Source organism: Lytechinus variegatus, chromosome 2 (assembly GCF_018143015.1).
Source record: "Lytechinus variegatus isolate NC3 chromosome 2, Lvar_3.0, whole genome shotgun sequence".
Lineage (NCBI taxonomy): Eukaryota > Metazoa > Echinodermata > Echinoidea > Temnopleuroida > Toxopneustidae > Lytechinus > Lytechinus variegatus.
In genome coordinates this window covers 4612165-4640149 of record NC_054741.1, presented here as the reverse complement: position 1 = coordinate 4640149, position 27985 = coordinate 4612165, and the positions used below count along the sequence as shown (strand labels likewise).

Genomic DNA, 27985 nt, shown 5'->3' with positions numbered 1-27985 from the left:
CAATCTTAAGATTTAACACTCTGAACCTTCCACTTAACCTATATAAAGAGTAGGCCTATCGATAAACGATTTAGTTATTAAGACAGGTATGAGGAATCCACATTCCACTGTGGATTTGATTCGAGGCATATCCCTAGGAAGTTGAGGTATCAGGTTCTTCGTAGGATATCGGGCCCGAGTTTTGTTTTAAAAAGATTCGATAAAATGACGAGGGTGATGTTATGGGGAAGTCTTCTGCTGATTTCAGTAGGGACTTTGGTTGTTTTGGCTGCAGCCGACCAGCACGACCAGGGAACTACGGGAAAGACGATAGTGTCTCTGTCGGGAGCCTGGAAAGATTCGATATTGACAAGAGGGGTAAACGGTGGTACCACTTGCGCTGGTAAGTAGAGAAGTGGTGGTGGACTGGAGGCGGTATGCGGGGTAAATGATGGTAAAAATAATGGTATGAGGATATTGAATGATTTGAAGAAATAGTGTGTTGGAGTAGACTAATAATGTAAGAATGGTATGGGAGATGATGATTGGATAGAAATAATCATAATAACTGAATTGATTCATATTTGCTTATACCTAGTATAGGGAATTCAATTTCCTGGTGAATGGAGTAGTGGACAGATGGTGAGAAAAATTTATGGTGGTGGTGGTGGTAGAACAGTATGGTGTGTGGTAGAATGTAAAGGTGGTAGAATATTATGGTGGAAGAATGGCATGGTCGTGGAGACACTAGCTCCATGGTATGGTACATGTAGTTTGGTGTAGAGATAGAATGGTATAATGGTAGAATGGTATGGAAGTATAATGGTACATGGTGGTAAAATGGTATAATAGTAGAATGGTATGGTGGTAAATTGGTATGGTTGTAGAATTTCATCAGTGGCGGATCTGGGGGGCACATCCGGCCCGTGCCCCCCCCCCCCCCGAGAGCCATAATAAAAAAAGCAATGTAGATATACCGTTTTTACCTTTGGGGGGGGGGGGCTTGTCAATTTTCATCCGGAAAAGGTGCCCCCCCCCCGGAAAATCCTGGATGGTAAGATAATAGAACGGTATGTTGATAGAAGGGTATGGTGGTAGACTGGTATGATGGTAGGCTGGTATGGTGGTAGACTGGTATGGTGATAGACTGGTATGGTGGTAGAATGGTATGGTGGTAGAATGGTATGGTGGTAGACTGGTATGGTGATAGAATGGTATGGTGGTAGACTGGTATGGTGGTAGAAAGGTATGGTGATAGAATGGTATGGTGATAGAATGGTATGGTGGTAGAATAGTATAGTGGTAGACTGGTATGGTGTTAGAATGGTATGGTGGTAGACTGGTATGGTGGTAGAATGGTATGGTGATAGAATGGTATGGTGGTAGAATGGTATGGTGGTAGAATAGTATAGTGGTAGACTGGTATGGTGGTAGAATGGTATGGTGATAGAATGGTATGGTGATAGAATGGTATGGTGGTAGACTGGTATGGTGGTAGAATGGTATGGTGATAGAATGGTATGGTGGTAGACTGGTATGGTGGTAGAAAGGTATGGTGATAGAATGGTATGGTGATAGAATGGTATGGTGGTAGAATAGTATAGTGGTAGACTGGTATGGTGTTAGAATGGTATGGTGATAGAATGGTATGGTGGTAGAAAGGTATGGTGATAGAATGGTATGGTGATAGAATGGTATGGTGGTAGACTGGTATGGTGGTAGAATGGTATGGTGATAGAATGGTATGGTGGTAGACTGGTATGGTGGTAGAAAGGTATGGTGATAGAATGGTATGGTGATAGAATGGTATGGTGGTAGAATAGTATAGTGGTAGACTGGTATGGTGTTAGAATGGTATGGTGGTAGACTGGTATGGTGGTAGACTGGTATGGTGGTAGAATGGTATGGTGGTATAATGGTATGTTGGTAGAATAGTATAGTGGTAGAATAGTATAGTGGTAGACTGGTATGGTGGTATAATGGTATGGTGGTATAGAATGATTACATAATTATACATGTATATATATATATATATATATATATATTATGTGCGTGTCTGTGTCTTCTTAAAACCTTTTCTTTGTTGAATTTTACCATCGCTTAAATACCTATAACTGATTTTACGTTAGAGCTTCGTCTTCTTGATATAGATAGATCATTGACTGCTTTCTTCATTGTTAAACAATTAATTTCCTGTTACTATCATAAGTGCATTTTGAGATTGAATTTTCCATTGTTTCTCTTTTTTAACCGATATGGAAAAACGTAATTGATTTCAATGTTTGGAAGTCAAGAACGACGTATGAAGAATGGTAGAAATCTAATATACTTTAAGTTTTACACAAAATAGTGATAGTCGGTTAGTCAAATATGGTTGACAAACCGGTGATGATTTCGATTTTAAGATTTTCCTTTTGTGAGCTTTATCTTTTTTATAAAACGTTTTTGTTTTTCAATCCATTAATAGTATTTAAAAGTTTTTTGCAATAATAATATTATCATAATCACGATGATGATGATGATGATAATGACGATTATCATCATTGTAATAGTAATGATGATAATAATTATAATAATAACAATATTATAGGTATATTTACACATGCAGGGAAGCCACTACAGTTCTGAAAACTCCCAGCGGACCCTGCTTTAATTACACCATTATATTAATATTATCATTATTATCATCATCATCTTCATCATCATGATTATTATTATTATTATTATCATTATTTTATTAACATTACTACTATTACTTTTAGTAGTATAGTAATAGTAGTATTAATTTATCTCTATTAACATTATTATTGTCAATAAGGGTCTATGCAAGAGTATTGACATCGTGGATTTTTCTTTTTCGTTTCATTTCGGTGGGCTAAACACGTGATGTTGAATACTGAAAGGTAAATCAAATTAATAATAAACAATATTACTTCTTGTTTCTTAAACATTATATTGAGATTGTAATTTATATTTTGGGCTACTCAACCTCCTTAAGTTATTAACAACATTATAAACCGAAAATCATATTGAACCAATGACTTCTTCTTGAGCGGTTTTTATTAGTTAGTGTACCTAACATAATTATATAAATTTTATGATTGTTTTATCATTCGAAACTATTTAGGTTTCATATAACAAGGAGATATTACTTTGTATACTCATTGTTGTAATTAATTATTTTTCTAGTTTCGATAAAACCTTCGGAATAATTTTAGCTTTTGCGCTCACCGGGAATAAACATGATAAAGGGGGACATCATCAACCCACTCCCCTGCAATATTTGCTAACATTCTGAATAACATGCCCTATAGGAGAGCAGAACTATCCACTTGATATTCTCAAGTAGTTACTATCACCTCCTTCTCTCACTCTCGAATGATAATTATTTCCTTTTTTCTTGCACCCGTGATCGGCAATTAGGGGGTAATACTAAATTGTCTTTCCTCCATTGTAATGGTGGTATTATACGATGTGAACGGATTCGAAACTTTAATCATATATTGGTTTCATTATTATCTTGTACATTACGATGATAGGGGAAATGTTTATTCATTTTTGCGTTAAAATCAGTATTTGCAGTTGGAATTGCTAATATAATTACACTTATAAGTTCAAACATATATTGTCTGGCGCTTATTCAGAGATGACTGATTAATAATTTGCTTTTTAAAAATTTGCAATTATATCATCGTTATTATAATTATTATTTTTGTCACACTAGGAAGGTTTTTTACGATTATATGACCACAATTTTTAATTCATTTCATTCCATCCAACCCTCATCATTCTCAAAATATATGAAAATTTACTAGTATTCATACAAATATAGTTTGACACTAATGATTATTATTGATATTCATTATCAATTGTAATTTGCATTCTTTAACATTTTTTTTGTTCATGCTGATTTCCTTAAAACTAATCAATTGCAGTGAGTGTTCTTTGTGGTTAACTCGTTATATTTACATATATTTTTCTTTTTCTCTCTCTTATCTTTTTCTATGTCCAGTATGTTCGTTACTGGTATCCCTCGCCGAGCAGGTAGCCGAGATTCATAATGAAACCATAGTTCATGGAATTGATAGGATTTGCTCCTTTTTACCTGGTAAGCAATCTCCCAATCGCAATCAAACTATTAAAATATATAATATCGAAATAAGTGTGATTATTCTTTCACCATTATAATAGTATTTCTTTCTTTCTTAATATTCCATGCAAACAATTTTAGTAATTTTTTTATTAAAAAAAACGCCCTTTCACACGGTAAAAAAAAATCGAAATTTGAATGATGATTCCAGGCTAATGACGAATATTTAGCACGTGTGAAACCAAACTATATAGAACATGATTAGAATCACGAACGCCAATCACAATTACGAATTCAATTCTACTGAATTCCATTTAAGTTTCACTCAAATCAAAGGTTCTAAAGACGAATTACAATCATTTTTACAATGATGATTCAAGATTCACGTGTAAAAAGGCCCTACGATCATTGGAATCAATATATATATATTATGATTGGAATGCTTATATTACAATTCAATTTTGATGATATCTATTAATAAACTTTCACAATTACTGTATAGGGAAGTTCCAGGCGACTTGCAACACTTTCGTGGAAATAGCAACCCCAATTCTTATGGAGATGTAAGTTAATCAAATCCATACGATTTCAAAGGCATGCATGTTCAATTTAAATTCTCCAGCTTAACTAACCATACCTTTTTGAACGTCAAATATATTTCATGTCACTCTAAATTGATGGCGTAATGAGCAGAATAATAGAGAGTGCAACATTTCGTATGTGACAACATTTTGAGAGGATAAAGTCTCAAATAAGAAGCGAGTGAGCGAAAATGTTTACCTTTTTGGCATGTTTGTAATTAAAATCTATTGTTATAAAAAAATTTTGACCGAGATCTACAACATATACATTTCATCCTAATCTCCCTGTTCTCCTTGTACTTTCTTTTTTGCTCACTTTTTTGGAGTGGATCTCTTGGGACCTGGGGAGGGGGAGGGGGTCTCCATAGTGCGCTTTCGGAATGCGGAAGTTTTTTCAATATCCAAGTTAACCTAAGTTTGAGTAGTTTAGAGTGGCCGGATCCTGGAAAGGGGGGGTCCAGATTCACTGCCCCTCCCCCTGTTTGATCCCCAATGAAATATGTAAAGAAAAGAAGCCCCCCCCCCCCGATTCGAGATTTTTTTTTTGGGGGGGGGCAAAAAAGAAGAAAAAAATGCACCTCCTGATCGTGAAAATGCCTGGCCCGCCACTGGTGGCTCTCAATATTGTTTATGGACCTGAATGAAACAAACATTCGAAGCAACTTTTCTTTTATCATTATTTTGTATACATGTCAGCAGCGAATGCAGTATGAGATTATGTGCGTTCTTTTATTTATTCGTGGGGATATGTCAGATGACCCCCTACATCCACATAAAATGAATGAATTATGAATTAAAAAAGATGAATAGATAATTAATGAAAAATGAATTCTAAAAGAAAGAGATAGAGAGGGGGGTTTAGATAGAAAGGGTAATTGAACTCATCTCTTTTAGATAGTATAGAGAAAATGTTTGTAATCACTAGCGTACCTACGGGGGGGGGCAGGGGGCAGTCTGGCCCCCTGACGAGCCACAACCCATGCAAAGGACGTATCCCTGCCCCCCCCCCCCCTGACGAGCTTGAAACACCTTTTTTGCCCCCCCCCCTTACAAGCTTGAAGCTATTTTTTTTTTGCTTGTCAAATTTTTTGGTGGATGTTTCCCCCCCCCCCCTGTGGAAAATCTTAGGTACGCCACTGTTTGTAATCAGTGGACTTTAACCATTTCCTTATTTTAATTACATTTAATATCAACAATAAAAGGGCCTTTGATGAATTCATAACTCCCGATGTGGCTTGCCAGCTCCTAAATCTCTGCTACACGGAGCCTGGCCAACAAACCTGCCACCTGTTCCCCCTACCAAACCCTGGAATGGAGAGGGTTGTCAAGAAGGCAAGGCAGAGACTGGAACTCAAGAACACAAAGGTGAGATCTTTTCGTTTTATTTTATATTTTACAATTATATAAATGATCTCAATCAAGAGATATCAAATCTGATGGACCCCCCAAAAAAGAAATAAAAATAAACATATAAATAAGTAAAGAATGAATGAATAAATAAATAAATATATTCATTGATTAATTAAATAGCTAATTAATCAATTAAAACCGATGATTAAAGAACTAATGAAGGAGAGTGAGGATGAGGAGAATGAGAATATTTGAAGCTGAACAAACTTTTTCTTTTTATGAATGTTTTACATTTCAGTTGTATTTGTTTACAATCGTAATGAACATCCAAATGAGGGGGCTGAAGTTTTAACATGCGCCACTCGATTCAGACTACAGTCCTCAAACATTATTCAATATTTTTTTTTCTTAGATTTCGGATGATTCCAGTGTATCCATTGTTGCGAAAAGGACGTTACAAACAATAAGAAAAAGTCTAACATTATAATGTTGTAAATAAACGTAATAATCTAACAGATTTCCCAAACTAAAATGCATTTCTTTGAGACGGGCGGGAGGGGAGACTCGCCCCACTTGACCAGTTTTGTTTTTATAAATGTAAAAAGTTTAATCTGATTTCTCTCTCTTTTCAGGTGGATCGTCTTGGAATTGATGTGGATTGCTCAACACTGCCCATCTTAAAAGAACTATGTGAACTCATTAAAACGTATGAAAATCTTATTATATAAATATATACACGTAAATCAATATATCTTATAATTTTATTTTCACGACAAAAAGCAGACAGTTTCCATGATAATGATTAACGGACACAGCATTATTGTATTTCAAATATAAATCATATACTTCGAAAATTTTCTTTATTTTTTTTTTAAATTGAATACTGTATATCGTCAATTGTGGAAGCTTAAAAGTGCCACCGAGATGTTGAGATAATTATCTCGGGAAGTCGACATCTTGATAGCAAAAGATAAGATGACGAGATCCCAGATCTCATCATGTCGACATCTTTTAGAAGAGATGATGAGATGACAAGATCCCGAATCTCATCATGTCAACATCTTTAAGAAGAGATGATGAGATGACAAGATCCTGGATCTTATGTCAACATCTTTAAGAAGAGATGATGAGATGACAAGATCCCGGATCTCACCATGTTGACATCTTGTAGAAGAGATGATGAGATGACAAGATCCCGGATCTCATCATGTTGACATCTTGTAGAAGAGATGATGAGATGACAAGATCCCGGATCTCATCATGTTGACATCTTTTCGAAGAGATGATGAGATGACAAGATCCCGGATATCATCATGTCAACATCTTTTAGAAGAGATGATGAGATGACAAGATCCCGGATCTCATCATGTTGACATCTTGTAGAAGAGATGATCAGATGTCATGATCTCGTAACTCGTCATGTCTACATCTTTAAGAAGAGATGATTAGATGACATGATCATGGATCGAAGATCTTGTCATCTGACCATTTCTTCTAAAAGATGACGACATGACGAGATCCGGGATCTTGTCATCTCATCATCTCTTCTAAAAGATGTCAACATGATGAGATCCGGGATCTTGTCATCTCATCATCTCTTCTAAAAGATGTTGACATGGTGAGATCCGGGATCTTGTCATCTCAACATCTCTTCTAAAAGATGTCAACATGATGAGATCCGGGATCTTGTCATCTCATCATCTCTTCTAAAAGATGTTGACATGATGAGATCTGGGATCTTGTCATCTCATCATCTCTTCTAAAAGATGTTGACATGATGAGATCTGGGATCTCGTCATCTTATCTTTTGCTATCAAGATGTCGACTTCCCGAGATAATTATCTCAACATCTCGGTGGCACTTTTAAGCTTCCATAGTCAATAGAAATATGGAAGACCGCCATCTTCAGCTTGGAGCTTGAAATTGATGGACGCCTCGATTTAAGGTATTGAAACCAACTATTTGTTTCCAAGTAAACAATATTAAGCGAACATCATTTCAAGTGGGGGGGGGGGGGGTGAAAGGGAGGGGTAGTCAATAATAGCTGTACACACGCGCCACCACAAGTTTTCGAATGCACCCGTATAAGCTCGAGATACGAGGCCTATATGACTTTTGGCTTTGTAATACTTTTGATTGTATATATTTATTATTATTTTACGTTCTGATATTATTCATGGTAATGTAAATCTTCTTTTTTTTGCGTTACAACAGGAGGTTTGGGGATGACCACTTACCCATAATAGATGTCGATCAGGACAGATTTAGCCAATATAAGGTATGATATTCTTTTATGATTATGACAGGCGTGATAGAGTAATGCAAAGTGTGTATTTCGTTGAATATTGTGGTGGTGGCCACTGGCGGATCGGAGGGGCATATCCAGCCCTTGCACCCCCCCCCCCTTTGAGAGCCATAACAAATTGAAGTGAAAAAAGAGATTAACTCAGACTATCACTTTTTGAAAATACCTACATATGATACTTTCCATGGGGCCCTGGGAGCGATTTTTGACTGGGGGTGCTGATGTATATTTGACAAGCCAAAAAAAAAGAAAAGAAAAAGGGTTTCACTACATAAAGGAGGCCATTTTCGTCTCCAGGTATATTTTGACAAGCAAGAAAAAAAAAATCTTCAGCCCCCAGCACCTTCGCTTCACAGGGCCATGAGATCTTCGGTTTAGTATTTTTATTGGTATTTTCGTTTAGATGTATCAGAATTTTTTTTATCTGAATGTGTTGACCTACATTTTTCATAAATGAATATTTGATACTTTAACACAGACACTCCGGGGCTCGCATTGGAGAGGGAAAGATTGCTCAGATCTATCAGCTGAATTGTATCCAGGAAGAAAGTAAGTAAAAGTCGTGAGAACAAATTAGGCGAATCCAACTTTGGAAATAAAACGATTTGTGTTGAAGTAAAATAAAGGTGATGGTTCAAAATAGATTGGAAAGGATTAAAAAAGATCTGGCTAAGATCAACTAGACTAATCTGTTAATTGGTGATTATTAATGCAGATTAATTCACATGAACCATTAGTGATATCTTCAAATACTTTTCTCAACTCGTCTTGTTTGTTAGATTTTGTTTTTCTTTCTTGTCATTTATCACTCCATCTCACAGAGCTTTAAGACAAGATGAGGTATTAGATTCCAACTGCAACGGGATTTATGTAAGTTCATAACATAATGTTAGTAAAGTTTTATCCAAGATTAAATTGTCATTTCTCCCCATCCACTTCCTTTCTCTCTCGGTCTTTTATTCCATTTCCTCTTAGCTAATTAGGAGCCAACTGCATGGATACAAATGATGGTTTAGGTTTGTTTAATCATGGAAAATTAAGTGGAAAATATTCAAATAAATCTAAAACAGTTTCACCAAGTCGATGCTTTCATATTAACTATATTACTATCATCGTATATTTTTTTATTATCATTATTATCATTATTATTATTAATATAATCATCATCATCATCATCATTATTGTTATTATGACTATCATTATTATTATTATCATTATTATATTATTCTGCATTTCAACAAAGGAAATTCAGAACAATTATGTAGGTTGCATGGGAAAGGGAAAGGTAAAATCAATAACTGTATAGCCCGGCGCACGTTTTCCTCACCGATCTGGGGCCCGTTGCAGAAAGAGCTGCAATCAAACACAACTCTAAAAATCACGCGCAACTTGATTTTCAACCGTTTTCAACCAATCAACAGCGCGCATTTTGGACTTGCGATTTATTTTTTTTACTTGCGTTTAAACGCAACCCTTTCTGCAATGGGCCACCGGACTTGTAAGGTGACATCCTCATGAATAAAAACATACATAAACTCTATATCGAACAATAATAATTTATCTAGAAACTGCATTTTAAAATGTGATACGTAGAAGAAAATATATCTGTTTTTAAAGATGGGTCGACTTAAGAGAAAATTGACATTTTAAGGTAAACATTAACATTAGCCAGGTAAATAATAATTTCAAGTAAATAGTAAATAATAATTTACAACTAGTAGAGACGTTCTATTCTTTCCCGCGGTGTATATAGGGCATGGATCCGTCCGTTCTGAAACCGTTCGAAGAGACGCTTTGTAGCGGTACCAAGCGAATGGGCACCATACTTCTAGGCGACTCTGCTGGGGCACACTTCCATATTCCTCCTGAATGGTTCACCGCTTCAGAACTGAGCTTGGTAAGAATGAACTTTAATTATATTGATTTTGTAAAATTGCCTCCAAAATGGATGTATATAGGCATTTTTTATTTAATTTTATTGATCTTAATCTTTCAATTTTTAGCTGTCTGGTCGGGATGCTGTTTTATCAGTTTTGTCACAGATTATTGTGCCCTCTTGAGATTGCGGTGCAACCCCTGATAAAAAATTGATGTAAAAAAAAAATAAAAATAAAAATCGCGACCGGATGGATACAGATTCACGTAAAACTGTGGAATACTATTTTCTTATATGTTTACGAAATATATATTTTTAAGTTATTGGGCGACTGTATATGTCTACGAAGTACATTATTCTTAGGCTATTGGGCCAAGTTTCCAACTTTAACTTAATTTTTTTTCATTGCCCCTTTGGTATTGACCACTGTATACCATCAGAAGATGGATCACAGTGTGTCTTTTTACTTATACATGTAGAGTGACAAAGACAGAACTGGATTGATCAGTCTACAAAGGTTAACCCCCGGGGGGGGGGCACTTACATTGACGAATGGATACCATGCGCGACCAAAAAAACACGTAAAAAGGATGTCTTTTTCACGATAGGGCACGTTACGTACGTAACGTGATAAGGGTGTCAAAAACACAAAAATAATGAAAAAAAGGGTATCTATTTTGCTAGGAAAATTACGTGTTTAGGGTCGAATTTGAGGGGATGATAAAACAAAATCAAAATGTTTTATAAAGGATGTCCTTTTTGCCCCAACACTTCGTGTTTAGAGTCCGATTTGCGCGAGGTGTAGAAGGTGGAGGCGTACTAAACCAAAAAGGTAAAGCCGACGACCGAAGGACCCGTAACAATAAAACATTCCTGTACTTGTTTAGGGATTCATTTCAGGGAATATTTACCAAGAGTATCGTATTATTTCCAATACTTGTTAAGGGTAGGGTTTCACACGCCAATATTTGTTAAGGGGTGCATTTTCAGAATATGGAAATTACGTGTTTAGGGTGCTTTTCGAGACCCCATGGTCGCACATGGTATCCACTCGTGAATGGAAGTGCCCCCCCCCCCGGGGAGGTTGATATTTATGATTCATTTACATGATAATGTATAGAATCCTTGGTTTTAACCGCATCTATAAAGGGACTGCCACGCCCGGCATGGTTAAAAATGTAATGATATTCAACCTCGTTAAAATACTTAATCGATTTAATCTGCTCCTAAAACAGGAAGTGTTCAGAGACGTTGCAATGATTGTCGAGAACGAATTCGACTGGCCCATGACGTCCGCGGTAACCGGTAGGCTGCACATTTTGTTTTTCTTTCGCATTTCCTTTTACATTTTTCCACCATTCACTTTACGTAGCAATATTCTTTTCGTACGGCATATCCTTTATGGACAAATAAAAATGCATTATCTCAGCGAATCGAAAAACAAACAAATTTTTCAGTGTAGTAAAAAATTATCGAAGATCGCAAAATTTATCCATTTGACATTTTTGACAGATTCCCCTTTCAGTGATTACGATTAAAAAAATATTTAAAACATCGATACTCTGCTTTTAAGTATTTTTAAATTCCCCTTAGTTTATGAATTTATATGATAGGCCTATTTACTGCATAGACAAACTCGTAATTTGTGTAACTTCAGCATTGTTTTCGTTTATAGGGTTAAAAAATTCATTGGAAGTACATGCGTTGTTAAAAGCCAGTAATCTCATTCTGTTTCTTTCATTTGCTTTTTCATATCTCTTATCTTTTATTTTCACATACAGGGTACATGAATTCAACTTGGTCTGTTTTAAAGTAAGTAATATTATAAAATTCGATTGATACAAAAATATTAACTTTTTCTCTTATGACATTATACTAACAAGATCTTTTACTATTTCCTTCTTTATTTTCGCCAACAAATTTTCATTTTATTATACTACAATCAGCACATCTAATATCATCAGAAATCTGTATTTTATGTATATTTATTTTCCCCTTGTGCTTATCAAATTTAAGTTTTATGATGTTGAACTATATGCCACATATTTCAAAGTCACAAAGTCAAGTATTAGGGGTAAAACATGTAAATGTCTATAAGTAAGATGAACAACGAGTTATGAATTTGAAGGGGTAGTAAGTTATTCCTGGAGGTTATTAAGTTATGTCTAGTTTTCTACTGTAATATTGTATTTTCCTTCTTCATGCTGCGCTTATTCCATTTTCTATTAATGTGGAGTTTTTTTGTACCCCCCTCATGCCCTTATGTTCTCATACCCTACCTATTTCATTTATGTGAATATAGAGTACCTAAGTGTGATGTCATCAATTTTTATTTTTTGCATTTCAGCACTTTTTATACCATATTGTGGTAGAGCATGATGAAAAACCCCCACAACCCAAATTTGGTAAGAATCGTTTCGTGAGGCCCCAAGTTATGACCTCATAAATACATAATTAGCCCAATAGCCTCATTGAAGTCAATGTAATAATGCCTGGTTCTAAAAGTTAGGAACCTGGCTAATAATACATTGACTTCAATGGGGCTAATTAAATTATGTATTCATGATGACATATCTCAGGCCCCCATGTACCGATTCTCACCATATTTCGCATAGTGGGGGGTTTTTATCATGCGCGACCAAAAATATGGTATCAAAACGCTGAAATGCAAAAAAAGATAAGTTTTTGTGACGTCATCACTTCGGTACTTTATTGATTCTTCTCCTAATTCCATTCCAGCGGGCCAACCAATTCGTTGTACCTTCGTCTTCGAGAGCTGAATCACTGCAACCATCGAGATTTTCAGAATACCGCTGTCAATGGTAATTAGCATGATTATTTGTATTAAAAATTGTTATCATTATTCTTTGTTTCCGCTATCATAATTTTCATCATTGATATATCACCATCCTTATTATCATCAATCAGTATTATTGTTTTGATTCGAAGGAACCATCGGCAGTGGTACCGGAGTACCTTGGAGATAGATATGTGTCCTGTAATAGCTACTTCTTCCGTACAATGATGATGGTGATCTTGGTGGTGATGATGATGATGATGATGAAGAGACAGTGGTGGTGGTGATGATGATGACGATGACGACGATGATGATGATGATTATATCATCACCATCACAATCAATAATGGAAATATCAATTCTCTTTTACGAATCCTAGGAGCCAACAGTCGGAACATGAACAGTTCAGATCAATACGGGTAAGAAAATCATCAATATAAAGCCATTTTCATTTTTTTCTTTAAAGTTTGTACTTTGGGCCTGATGTTGACATGACAAAATCCGGGGATAAATTGGTGAAAAGTGGCCAATGACTGCCACGTAATAAACCATGGTTAAATTAAACCAGAAAAACCAGAAAAAAAGACAAAGGTTTAAAGTAAAGAATAATTAGAAATATTAAACAAATGAATGATAAATCAGGGAAAGGAGCATGAAGGATGCTCATTTCGATAACACCTATATATCATCTTCAGAAAAGACCTATAATTGATCTTAAAATGCAATATCAAAAAAAAGAAAATATTTGAAATCCAGTCTGCACACTATTAGACTAAACTATTGCATGTCTTAACAAGCCTCTGATAAACTTTCAGGTTGGCAAAAACAACCTTTGTTAAAAAAAAAGTGTGCACTTAAAGATTAAATGTTAGTAATTAGGTCTTATCTTAATTTTGTCGAGTCCACCTCCCTCTTGCGTCGTATTTCTACTGCCACCTTTGTTTTTACTGTATTTTTTTTTAAATAATGGGCATAAAATTTCAGGAAAAATGTAATCCTAACAGTTTTTTTTTTTTTGGGGGGGCGACTATCCCACTTCCCCGCTGTGTATATGCAACCATGAGGGTTTTTTGCTCAACTTATTTGAAGACTATTCATTTATTCATCTCACAGATTTAACCGTGATCAGTCACATGATCATCCAGCTATGGTTATCTACAGCCTGATTGGCAATGACGTATGTAATGGGTATGTCACGTGACATGTGTTTTCATTCTTCAAAGTACATTATGAATGGTCAATGGAATATTTAATGGTAATAGATTACACAGTTTGCAGTTCTAATTATTTGAAAACACTCTCTATTAATTGATTAAAGTGAAAAGGGGATTTTCTTTTTCAAAAAAGAAAAAATGTATCAGTATACATGGATTAAGTATAATGATCGGTTCAAATTACATAATGAAACCAAACATGTTTTGGATATGATGCAAATTATGTTGAAAATAAAATGACTACAGAATAATTCCCACTCGGAAAAATAGTAATTGCCACTCTATCCTCAGATGAATAAAATCCCATTGCACTTTCTCAAACTATAGAATATGTAGGGTTGTAGTTACTAAATAAAAAGAAACATGAAACTGTGACATTAATAATTTTTTTGAATGATAGATATCAGATAAATCATTCTTATCTCTTCACATGAATTATCTATCCTTAATAACAATGAGCTACAATGTCCCTATTAGCAGGGAATATTGCTAATAGTATGATACCCAATTTATAATATGCCACGTGGTTTACATTCAGTATTAATAACCCCAAATTATTTTCCCATGAAGACATAGTGACACCATCAACCATATGACTACCACAGAACAGATGAAGAGCAACTTCTTATCAACACTGAAATATTTGGTAAGAAAACGAGAAGCCTGCATACACCGTACAGCAATAATCATTAAATAATGTACTGGTCCTTTAATATTGATTAACTCGATACATGTATGTTCAACTTTATTTTGTGTTGATTTTCAATTCATTCATCAGGTGAACGTTTTGTTAATCATTCAAGCTCTATATGTAAGCTAGATCTGCTAACGACCGAATATGTTGCTGACCATGTTGACGACTGATTGAATCTTCCAATAATTCCATCTTTCGAGATATAGTTATCCTTATGCATGCAATCAAGGCCGGTACTTTGGACTCACGACTCGAGGCCGCTGAAAAAAGGGGAAAAAAAACCTTCTCCCATAGACTTAGTACATGAGACCAAGGCCAAGGCCGGCAAAATTTGGCCTCGAGGCCGGTCTCGATTACATTCCTACCTCCAAGGTTCTTCATACTTTATTGATATCTATCATGTCAATGTAGAATATAGATTCTGTCACAAGGGGGCGTTTCATATAGCTGTTCGTAAGATAATGTTGACTGTAAGAATTTTGGTGTTATATATATTAGAGTCAATAATTCACCAATCAGTTATACAGTTTAAATCACACCTCTGTTCATTAAAATTAAGCATTCATATCGTTCTATCATTATTCTTATATCATAGCATTTCAACCATTTAACTTCTGTATTCGTTGTCCCCCGTTCCCCTAACATTTTCTCTCATTATGTTTCTCCTTCCAATATCCCTGTCCCTCTCCCTCTCCCGCAGGACACTAAACTCCCGAACGGTAGCTACGTTATCGCTACCGGTCTCGCAGACGGTCGAATACTTTACGATACCCTCAAGAACCGTGTGCATCCGATCGGTCAATGGCGCCATGATGTGAAGTACCCGGATGTATACAACTACCTGAGCTGCCTGGAAGTTTCGCCCTGCAATGGCTGGATGTCCTCCAACGAGTCTCTGCGCAACTTCACATCTGAGGTATACTGTTTTGTCCTTCAACATTGATATTATCCACAATAATATCAAGCACTGGCTTTACAGGAGACTATGCAAAGCGCCAAGTCTACTCTCCACAGCACCAGACTTGAGTTTTATTACTGTTATCTAGAATTAAACAAGATTATTTGAAACATTTTTTATTTCTTTTAATGGAAAAGTTCACACAAAAGGGAAATCAAACAAAATATAATCCTGAAAAATTTCATCAGATTTGAAATAACAAAGTTATGATATTAAAGTGTTGTTTTATTTCTACATAACAGTTTCTCACGAAAGTTGAGGGAGTGTAACGTTGAAGCTATTTTTTTTCGATTTGAATATTACTTTTGGTGGTCTACCCTCTATCGATAATGTTTTGCATTTTTCTTTTTTAAAAGGGTATTTTGAACAATGTTATAAATTTAGTGCATTTCAGAAAGCTACAGAAATTTTCAGCCCATTCCAATTACGGAAGTGGTATTGTTTAAAAAAAAAAATCGTATAGTTATTTTCATTTTGGTAGGAATCCCGCCCAAAATTAATTTAATGCAAAATCGCAAAAATACTTGTCTTCCCTCTCCTTGAAGTATTCAAGTCACGATATTTCCCATTTATACAGAGCATGCCATAAATGACAGGCACATTGTCATTTAAATTTTATTGATGACAAAGCGAACTTGAAATCTTTTAAAAACCAAGACTTGATTGGCTTCCTTTTTTTCACACAAAAGTATTCTCCCTGCAGTTTTATGTTTTTAAGTTCATTTTAATTAATTTTTATTTCAACCATTTATGTTTTTTACTTTCAGAGGGCAGCAAATTTGAGTAGAGCTCTACAGCAAGTAGCCACCTCCTATAACGCAAACAATTTTGAAGTAAAATTCATCGAATTTGATTTTCAAACAGGTATTATTTATTTACTTACCATCCTAACTTAAAAAACAACCATAATTATTTGCTATATTTCGTCCAACAAATGATAAATAAATGAGATTGAATAGATAAAGACAAATATGATAGAATAATGATATAAGATTTTCGGGAGTCTATGTAGGAGCTAGACCAAAAAGGTCGTAGAGCAAACTACACAAACTAGTCCCTATCTTGTCTAGCTCGTGCTGTCTGGCTCACGAGCTTTCATATTGATGATGGGTGAATATCTCGGGTAGTCCGGCATTGCCATTGTTTGCCACCCGAGCTGTTTCGTAGGTCTTTGGTAGTTTCTCTAGTGGACCATGGATCCTTGTGGAGCCGTGATATGTGCAAACGCCGGGATATGTGCAAACAACGGTATATGTGCAAAATTTCGCCGGGATTTGTGCAAACAACGGAATTTGTGCAAACGCCACGCCGGGAAATGTGCAAATCTGTCAAAATTTATCAACGGCATCTGTGCAAACGTGACGACGGGATTTGTGCAAATGAACAATTTTCACGGGAAAAGTGCAAACCTCCGGGATATGTGCAAATCACTGCATTTATCCATATAAAGGCTGTTTCTAATGAAATGTTTCATAAAATTACTGTTAAAAATGAGAAACATGCCTGCATAAGGGAGAAGCTATACAGTGACATCGGCAATGAAAAGCTATTCAGAGAGGCAGGGGGACTGTTGCACCCACAAATGTAATAACACTTTACCCACAAATGTAATAATTTTTGATCGCCCACAAATGTAATAATGACTTTACCCACAAATGTTATAAATTTGAAGGGCTTTTTGGCAAATCCGTTCTCAACTAAAATCCAATAGTAATGCGTTCATATAGCAGACAAATGCAAAGTCTCTTTTCTTTACCCGGTTATTTAACAAACTATAATATAAATTCAAAGTCTTTATTCCAGACCCGGTTGTTTCAAAAATAATATAAACCCAAAGTCTCTTTTTCCAGACCCGGTTGTTTCAAAAATAATAATATAAATCCAAAGTCTTTTTTCCATACCTTGTTGTTTAAAGAATTATGATATAATTCCAAAAGTCTTTTTTCCAGACCCGGTTATTTAAAAAATTAAGATACAATAATGATATTCCAGTGGAATAAAAATGAGAATCGAGCTTAGTCTTTTCTCCAGACGCTAATAGTAAATTGAGAATCAAGCATAGTCTTTGCTCCAGACCCGGTAACTAAAAGCTGAAACCCTATAGTAATGCATTTATATTGCACAAAAATGCGAAATCTTTTTTCTATACCCGCTTAATTCAAATATTATAATATAAGTCCAAAGTCTTTTTTCCAGAGACGGTTATTTCAAAAATTATAATAATTCTAAAAAACAAAGACCCATGATGCTATTTATGCTAAATAACATTGTTGTTGTTGTTAGCTTGGGTTTTGAGGCGCGTGTCATTCAGATATGAATGTCATTCAGATATGAAAATATAGCGTAGTCTTTTTGTCAGACCCAGTTATAAAAATCATTAAAAACACAACAATAACAACAACAAAAGAACGACCCTGCAAACCATAAAAAATAATTTCTTGTATATTCCTTCTTTTTTATGAAAAAAAACACACAAATAACAGAACTTTTAATACATGAAAAAAACTGAGAAATAAGAATTCAGTAACCAATAGGGGGATTACTTCCCGAAAACGATAAGGTTGTTGATCAACGATCTATGATATATTATATAAAAGAAAAACATTCGATCAAGAGGGGATAACCATTCCATTCCATGTTTTCATTTGGCAATAAGTCATGATTGACTATTTTTGCCACCCACTGTATGAGAAGTAGGGTAACAATTTTAATTAGTGTCATGTTTATTACTTCTTTTTTATCATTATTATTTCTTATATATTCATTATTTTTTATTCTATGCAAAAAAATAAAACACAACCTTTAAATATAAAACAAATAGCTGAGGAATAAGATATCAGCACACAATATGAGGATTACTTTCCCAAAACGATAAGGTTGTTGATCGACGATCTATGAGATATTATATAAAAGAAAATTATTCTAACATTAGGGGATAACGTTTTAACAAGTTCTTCGGTACTTTAAATTTTCAGTGTACCAAGCACCATTTGTAATATATTCAGCTTTTTTTTTATTAGTTACAATACCAATAAATCTCAGAGGTATTAATGTAGAATAACGTTGTTGTTATTTTGGGTTTTTAAGGCGCGTACCATTCAGATCTGAATATTTACGCCTTTTATTAATTTGTCGTTTTTGTGGTATGCGTTATCACAGGTTTTTATAGTTTGGGAGAGGCTGGTGTCTAAATTTTCCTGATTAATCTTTTGCTTAATTTGTATTTTTAAGAGAACTGGGTGTGGGGTAAAGACAACTCTCTAAACCCAAGCATTTTAACTGGGTTTAATTTAAAAAATTGGTCTTAGCTTTGTTTTTTTTTCAATATTTTTTTATCTTATAAATAACTGGGTCTAGACGAAGGTCTAAGCATAATATCCATGTTATTCAACAGGAATAAGAATATGACAAAGTCTAATGTTTTTAAGAATGTTTAAATTAATTTCTCAATGACTGGGTCTGTAAAAGAGACAACGCTCTAAACGTGTGCTTTTCTACTTGGTCTTAATTTGGAAGATTGTTTGTTCTTAGATTCGCTGTTGGGGGTTGGGTTTTATTGGTTTTTTATTCATGAAATAATTGTGTCTGGAGAAAAGTCTGCAATCGATCTCCATGTTATTCCACAGTAGTTAGATTATTGGGTATTCGTTTTAGAATATGGGTAAAAACTATTTTAAAAAATAGTAATAACAAAGTCTGGAGAAAGGACGTTTGCTATATCCATGCATAATTACAATGTTTTGTAGGGGTCTTAGTATTATTATATAAAGAAAGAAACTTGGTGTGGGGTAAAGACATATTTTTTTAGTGGGTGTAACTTTTGAAAATTGGTTTTAGATTTGATTTTCTTTTTTAATTCATTTTTTTATATAACCTGGTGTGGAGGAAAGAGAACGTTTTAAAACTTGTGTTATTCCAAAAGAATGTGATAGGGTCTTAAGTTAGAAGATTCTTTTTTGTAATTTTTGTAATGATTAGGTCTGGAATAAAGACAACGTTCTAAACTTCTTTTTAAAAACAGGTTCTTAGGTTCAAGGATTGCTTGGTCTTAGATTTGGAGTTATTTCTAATTTTACTATTAGCGTTATTTTGAAAAACAAATGACTGAGTCTGGCTGAAAGACTACGCTATATGTCCATGTTATCCAGCATTAATAAGATTATGGAGTCTTTATACAGTTTTTGTTGTTGTTGTCGTTTTGTTATTTACAATTTTTGAATAACAGGGTTTGGAGAAAAGGCTAAGCTCGATTTTTTTCCCCACTGGAATATCATTATGGTATCTAAGTTTGGACTTATATTATAATTTTTGAAATAACCGGTCTGGAATTTTTTTTTTTTGGACTTGTATTATAATTTCTTGAAACTACCGGGTCTGGAAACGAGACTTTGGACTTTTGTGCTATATGAAGGCATTACTAGAGGGTTTCAGTTTCTAGTTTTAAATAACCAGGTCTGGAGAAAAGACTATGCTTGATTCTCAATTTACTCATGGCGAATATATTCACAATACATTCCGTATAATTCAAAACAACAACAAAGACATTGATTCCACCAGTTTTAATTAACTGGGTCTGGAGAGAAGAGTAAGCTTGATTCTTATGTTTATTCCACTGGAACATTTTTATCATATCTTAGTTTGGACTTATATCATAATATTTGAAATAACGGGATCTGGAAAAAAAAGACTTTGGACTTATATTATAATTTTTTTAAACAACCGGGTTAGGAATAAAGACTTTGGATTTACCTTATAATTTTTTAAACAACCGGGTCTGGAGGAAAGACTTTGGACTATATTATAATATTTGAAACAACCGAGTCTGGAATAAAGACTTTGGATTTATATTATAATCTTCTAAACAACCGGGTCTGGAGAAAAGACTTTGGACTTATATTATTATTTTTAAACAATCGGGTCTCAAATAAAGACTTTGGGCTTATATTATTCTTTTTTAAACAATCGGGTCTGGAAAAAAGACTTTGGACTTATATTAGAATTTTTGAAACAACCGGGTCTGGAAAAAAGACTTTGGACATATATTATAATTTTTTAAACAACCGGGTCTGGAAAAAAGACTTTGGACATATATTATATTTTTTGAAATATCCGGGTCTGGAAAAAAGACTTTGGATTTATATTATAATTTGTTAAATAACCGGGTCAGGAAAAGAGACTTTGCACTTGAGTGCTATATGAACGCATTACTATAGGATTTTCGTTAAGAACGGATTTGCCAAAAAGCCCTTCAAATTTATAACATTTGTGGGTAAAGTCATTATTACATTTGTGGGCGATCAAAAATTATTACATTTGTGGGTAAAGTGTTATTACATTTGTGGGCGTTATTACATTTGTGGGTGCAACAGTTCCCCCCCCCCCCCTGCCTCTCTGAATAGCTTTTCATTGCCGATGTCACTGTATAGCTTCTCCCTTATGCAGGCATGTTTCTCATTTTTTAACAGTAATTTTATGAAACATTTCATTAGAAATAGCTTTTATATGGATAAATGCAGTGATTTGCACATATCCCGGAGGTTTGCACTTTTCCCGTGAAAATTGTTCATTTGCACATATCCCGTCGTCACGTTTGCACAGATGCCGTTGATAAATTTTGACAGATTTGCACATTTCCCGGCGTGGCGTTTGCACAAATTCCGTTGTTTGCACAAATCCCGGCGAAATTTTGCACATATACCGTTGTTTGCACATATCCCGGCGTTTGCACATATCACGGCTCCACAATCCTACTAGAAGGATCCATGGGTGAACTGAACGGATATGACTCGTGGGCTGGATGGCTTTACGGAGCTGTTGTTTGCTCGTGGGTTGGATGACGCTTATGGCGCGCCATCTGCCCCAAAATTCCAATAAACTCTTTATCATTGAAAATCACTGTTCATCGGAATTACTTGGCATACGGCTCACCATAGACGCATGGGCAAAAAATAGCAGCTTTTGGTTAGCATGGAAGACTCGCGACCCGTAAGAATCGTGTATTGGACGGTGAGTAAGTGCCGGATGATCCCAGTTGGGCCCCGAGTTTGGCCCCTAGTGTGAGAGGGTAGCTTTTCCCCAAACATGTCGAAGCTCAACTTGAAGAATCAAGCCTCACAGAAGTGACATTAACCGCCAATCTACTCAGTTACTATTCTAAAGTGGAGGGGGAGGGGTAAATATGAAATTTGTGAATCTTCCTTTTTGTTGGACTTTGGGGGAAAAGTATACCTTCCCTCTCACAAAGGCCAACCCGGTGGGTGTTTCATAAAGCTGTTCGTGAGTTAAGAGCGACGTTAAGAACGACTGGCGATCCTTTCTATTTATATATGGTATATTCATTGGCGATAGTTAAGCATGTAAGAAAGGTTCACCAGTCGTTCTTAAAGTCGCTCTTAACTTAAGAGCAGCTTTATGAAACGGCCCCCAGGCTCTAATGTGATATAGGCCACTGGTTCGTAGAAAGTAGGCCTATATGGCTCGAGGTTGCCTATATTATTCTATAATTTACTTATTTCTGATGATGTCATTTTTTTCTAGTTGTGGATAAGTGGAAGGCTCTGGGAGGGGAAACGTGGCAGCTAATCGAACCAGTAGATGGGTTTCATCCAAGTCAGGTGAATTAATCTTTAATGGAAAAAACACATATTGATGTGATTTAATCTGGATCTTTTAACTTTCAACCTTACATTGTTAGAATATACGGTTTCACCTGTTAGCTGCCAATAATTGTTGTAAATTGTATTTTATACCGCGTAGATAGATAGCCGTCCCAAAAGATCAGGAACATCCGCACACCTACTACATGTATAAACACAAAGGTTTAAACATACGGAGAGTTATCAACAGCAGCATCATCCACTTTACATTCATCCTATATCAGTTTTTATAGACTTCACCATTTCTTCATCTCATCACCATTGCCAACATCATCATACTCTTACGATACAGAAAAAAATGCATACAGTTCAGTTGCCAGACAAATAATATTTCTTCTCATTTTCACTCAGTAAAATGCGGAGCTCCTCACGGATCGATTCAAGACCCCTTTGTATTAATGATTTGGCTACTATACAGTGCTTATCAAAAAAAGAGGGACAGATTTGAAAAGTCTATAAATTATTTGTTTCAAACTATGATCTCTATATTTTGGTGTCACTAGGTGCTCTGAAGTCTTATCCTTCAAATGCCATTAAAATAATTTAGTTTCGTTCATGCTTGAGCGAACACGGAATGTTTTTGTCTGGGGTGAAAAAGGAGGCTTGCGCCAAAATGGCATAAAATGATAAATATGATGGTCGGACTTTTTGCTAATCAGCAGAATTCCTCTTAACCTTTTCATTATCTTTGCTATAATTTTCGAATTATGCGGTCAAAATTCATTACCAAATCTACTTATTTGCTTGAATAGTTCTGTTGTTGTTCCTTTCTAATGTGTTCTCTTTTAGCTTTGAATATTCCTTTTTTAGACAAGAACAATTTTTTAAAACCGAAGTATGGGAGAGCGTGTTTTTTTTCTTCAAATCCTTTCATCGTGTTGCTACAAAGTTTATGGTGCCTTTGAACAGTGGCATACTGATGGGTGGGGGCTCGGGGTGCTTCCCCCCCCAAAAAAAATTAATGAAATAAAATAAATCATGACCGAGAAAAAAAGTGGAAAGGAAAATAACAGAAAACATAAAAAGTTGAATAGGATATCATTTTCTGAATTTTAGGTCAAATTCACAAAATTTGATATTTTAATTAAGAAAGTGGAAATTTTTTCTTGCTCGCTTCACAAATTTTTAATACGTTTTACCCAATCTGCCATATCTTGCTCCTTTAAAATTGACTCAAAACGTCATTCCCAATTAAAGACATGAATCCTTTCCTGTTTCTCCTGTCAAGCATATAATTAAACATGGTGAAGGATTCAATAACCCCTTGAAAATAGGATTCATGTTTTTCATAGGTACCATAACATAATTTGTTTCACATAAAAGGATTTGAATAATTACAAACTCTCCCAATTAATAAGGCAAATCTTCTTACTTGGGTAATATTGACGAAAAGTCTAATCAGCAAATTTCTCATTTCTGCCATTTTGGCGCAAGCCTGTTTTTGGACCCCCGACAAAAACGTCCCGTGTTCGCTCAAGCATGAATAAAACCTACTTTTTAAGACGGCATTTCAAAGATAAGACATCAGAAAATCTATAAACATCAAAATATATGAAATAATTTGAAACAATTTTTTTATAGACTTTTCAAAACTGTCCCGTTTTTTATACGCACTGTATTTTCTTATCATTTGTATTATTTGCAGTTGACACAAACATTTTTTAGTTCAAACAAAAGCTAAAAACCTTTTATAGATACAATAACTCGTGAATTGCCAAAATATTTTTATGGTATATTAAATAGGCTTTCACTTAACAAATTCACATGTCATAGTAGTAGATAGGCCTTGACATTCTATTTACAAATCAATCAAATTTATTGCTCCTACTTATGGTGGAAAAGTGTATTTAACGATATCTGTTATAGAGCCCTTTTTTTTAATTAGATCATATAGTGTTTTAGCTATATAATTTCTTTATTAATCGCGGGAGGCTACATACTTGTACTCTCTTGCCTTTAACAGCATATCTTTTTATAATCATCCAATCGAGAATTTAAATCATTTTCTACTGCATAATTAGCTTCGATTACCTGAAAAAAAAGATAAAGCATATTTTGCCCAAATGGAATTACAAGCTTGCAACCTGTCAACTTTATTTCCTTTATGTCCTTAGAAGATTTTAGCGGCACCAGAGTAAAAGTGTTTGAAGTGCATGATATCGCTAATCTGTGGATAATAGCGGCTTAAATTAAAAACAATTAAAAGCGAGGGTCTTTAATGACCAATTCTAATGAAATTTTGGAAACTCGAAACTCGATACTCGAAACTCGAGACTCGAAACTCGAGACTCGAAGTTTAGCAACACACGTAGTAGTAGTAGTAGTAGTAGTAGTAGTAGTAGTAGTAGTAGTAGTAGTAGTAGTAGTAGTAGTAGTAGTAGTAGTAGCAGTAGCAGGAGTAGTAGTAGTAGTAGTAGTAGTAGTAGTAAAAGTAGTAGTAGCAGTAGTAGTAGTAGTAGTAGTAGTAGTAGTAGTAGTAGTAGTAGTAGTAGTAGTAGTAGTAGTAGTAGTAGTAGTAGTAGTAGTAGTAGTAGTAGTAGCAGGAGTAGTAGTAGTAGTAGTAGTAGTAGTAGTAGTAGTAGTAGTAGTAATAGTAGTAGTAGTAGTAGTAGTAATAGTAAAAGTAGTAGTATAGTAGTGGCAGTAGCAGTAGCAGTAGCAGTAGCAGTAGTAGTAGTAGTAGTAGTAGTAGTAGTAGTAGTAGTAGTAGTAGTAGTAGTAGTAGTAGTAGTAGTAGTAGTAGTAGCAGTAGTAGTAGTAGAGTAGAAGTAGAGTAGAAGTAGAGTAGTAGAGTAGAAGTAGGGTAATAGTAGTAGTAGTAGTAGTAGTAGTAGTAGTAGTAGTAACAGTAGTTGGTAATAGTATTTATATAGATTTAAATCCGTATTGAATAATATACGGTTGATTGCCTACATCTAGCTTGAGTGGCACAGTCATCTTTGTCTTCCGTATAGAATCTCAAGAAACGTTGCGTCGGTGAACTATAGTTCATATATACAAAATGAAAAACATAATTTCACATACAACCCTTGTCAAACTGTACAACTCATTTATCGTATACTGTAATACTTTTTTTTTTTTACTTGTTTGGGTAACCTGTGCAAAAACTAGAATTAAGACTATATACTTATAACAGAGAATTTTAATCTGTATTGATTCGCAATTTTATCATCACACACAAATCCATTATTCTACAAACTAAAGACTCTCGATCTACTACCTTCATTCCACAATTTTATACTATGAACACATTATAACCTACCCGGATTTTCATTTATTAATCAAGCCTAAATTGTTTACTGCGCAGAGATCCATAAGATACCATATGGTCCTGATTTATAGAACTCTTAACAAGGGTCTTTCAAGAGGATATCGTCTCTTTACTCATTTAAGGAAAACAGAAGAATATTGGAAGTAAAATTTATGCAACAATGTTTCAGTTGATCATGAAATCATTCTTATTTTGACTCAATCGGCACCAATATCTCCATCATAACTATTATCATCTCCATGGCCTTCGTGTAACACTGTCATCATCATCCTTTCATCTCCATCTTCATTATTTACCTTGGAAGTAGGCATAAAGTTATACACAACTTATTTTCCCCATTTATGAAGTGATTTTTTTTCACATAAAAAATATTCCGCTGTGTAAATGTGCATTAATCAGTATGAGATCTGGGGTTGTCCTTTTTTTAAGCGATCTGCTTATGATGACGGTCCTTCTCCTGTTTATTGTAAATGTTTAATAATTTTGTAGTAGATGATTTTTCTTTCGAATTAATTGTTTTGTGATTAATTGGTTTGTTTGTTATATGTTATGAAAATGTACCGAATAATATGAATGTATGCGCATGAGACCAATAAATCACATTTTAAATATAAAGCGGATATACACTCTAAATCACAGGGATTTAAAATAAGTCCACATGGACTGTAGTTAGGGACCAATCGAATTCCGGATTTAGTATGAATCCTTAAGATTCATTTTTAAATCTCGAAAGATTTAAATTTAAATAATTTGAGATTTAAATTTAAGTCTTTAGGATTAAAACTAAATCCAGAAATCGATTGGTCCCTACCTACAGTCCATGTGGACTTATTTAAAATCCCTGTGATTTAGAGTGTATGAAATAAACCGTGTAAGCCATATTAATTTCTAGACTATTCTCTATACCAATCTTCCGTTTAGGAATGAGTTCACATGATTTTATACTCTTAAAATGTTGGGCAACATGTTGTCCACACAACAATTGGTTAAAAATGTATCCAACTCTGGTAGTTTTCAACCAATACTGTGTAGGTTACACCCAAAGCACACAGTATTTGTTAAAACTACCCAGAATTGGATTAAGTTAAAACCAATTTTTTGCGTGGACAGTATGTTGCCCAACATTTAAAGAGCTTACTTGTCTATTCATGATTTATTTTTATTGTCGAACAGATTGCAATGTATTTATCATCGGAAGTGCTATGGCAGGAGATAGTCCAACAACTACCTGACGTCATCAAATCATTGACCAATCCAAACAACGCACGTATCCGAGCCGTTTTTGGTGATCAAGGCGGTTATTAAATCACGTTCAGAATTTGGTTATTTTTCACTCAGGATTTATTTGATTTAGTTCAGGGACGGATTTAGAATTTCTTAAGGAGTTGAGACTATGTCTACAGAATTTTTGGAAAACAAATATTTTTTACAACTTTTAGACGGGTTACAGGTATTGGCGCAATTAAAAACATAATAAAACAAAACAGCATCATATTCATTCTTCCGATTGTAATCATTTTTTTTTATCAATCTACTATTTTTTTCTGTTTGCTTTTAAACATCATTCCATTTTGTTTGAATCGCCTTAAAGTCAATTGCCGATATCTGTTTGCCAGTTAGAAACAAAAAAAAAATGTCACAGAACAATGCATACTCCTGGTTATCAATATTTCTATTATTTGAAGTCACGGTAATTAAAATCAAATGTGCAATAGGCCAGTAAGATTACTAGCAATGTTTGGACATGTAATATATTTAGAAATGATGATTTTCATAATCTAATTATTTTGAGCTTGGAGACTTGTTTGTAGCTGTTTTTTTTTTGGGGGGGGGAGGCTGTCACCAAAGATTAATAAATAAGAATGCTGCCTTCTGATTAGTGAATGTTAAAATATGTGAAGTTTTAGATTTGCCGATCGAACAAAGTGCGATGATCTAGTTCACTGATGTATGTTTTGTTTGTCTGTCTGTTTGTTTTAATCCGGGGTGGGGGGAGGCAAATACATTGCTGTTCACATGCGTGACCAATTTCCAAACACCCACTAAACGAGTTTTTCTCTGTGTACACAATAAACCCCCAAACAAGTTTTTGCGGGCTTCATTTACACATTTAGCCCCGAACAAACACGCATTTGCTTTTTCGATGGATCCCTCTATTTCTACAGATTTTTGTTGTCTACAAGGCAATTTATCACCTCACAAATCCCCAATTAA

The 27985-nt window shown here is 34.8% G+C and overlaps 1 protein-coding gene across 1 annotated transcript; it reads left to right on the top strand.

Annotated features, from left to right (window-relative positions):
• Window positions 1-91: 91 nt before the first annotated feature.
• LOC121407118 (acyloxyacyl hydrolase-like) lies at window positions 92-27974 on the top strand. Its single transcript, XM_041598048.1, has 19 exons — window positions 92-382; window positions 3992-4087; window positions 4572-4632; window positions 5853-6015; window positions 6633-6706; window positions 8215-8278; window positions 8784-8854; window positions 9127-9175; window positions 10059-10202; window positions 11417-11486; window positions 11963-11993; window positions 12921-13003; window positions 13358-13397; window positions 14092-14166; window positions 14763-14838; window positions 15587-15802; window positions 16612-16708; window positions 22382-22458; window positions 26945-27974. The coding sequence occupies exons 1-19, from the start codon at window positions 205-207 to the stop codon at window positions 27074-27076; spliced, it is 1797 nt and encodes a 598-aa protein (XP_041453982.1). The 5' UTR covers window positions 92-204; the 3' UTR covers window positions 27077-27974.
• Window positions 27975-27985: the final 11 nt, after the last annotated feature.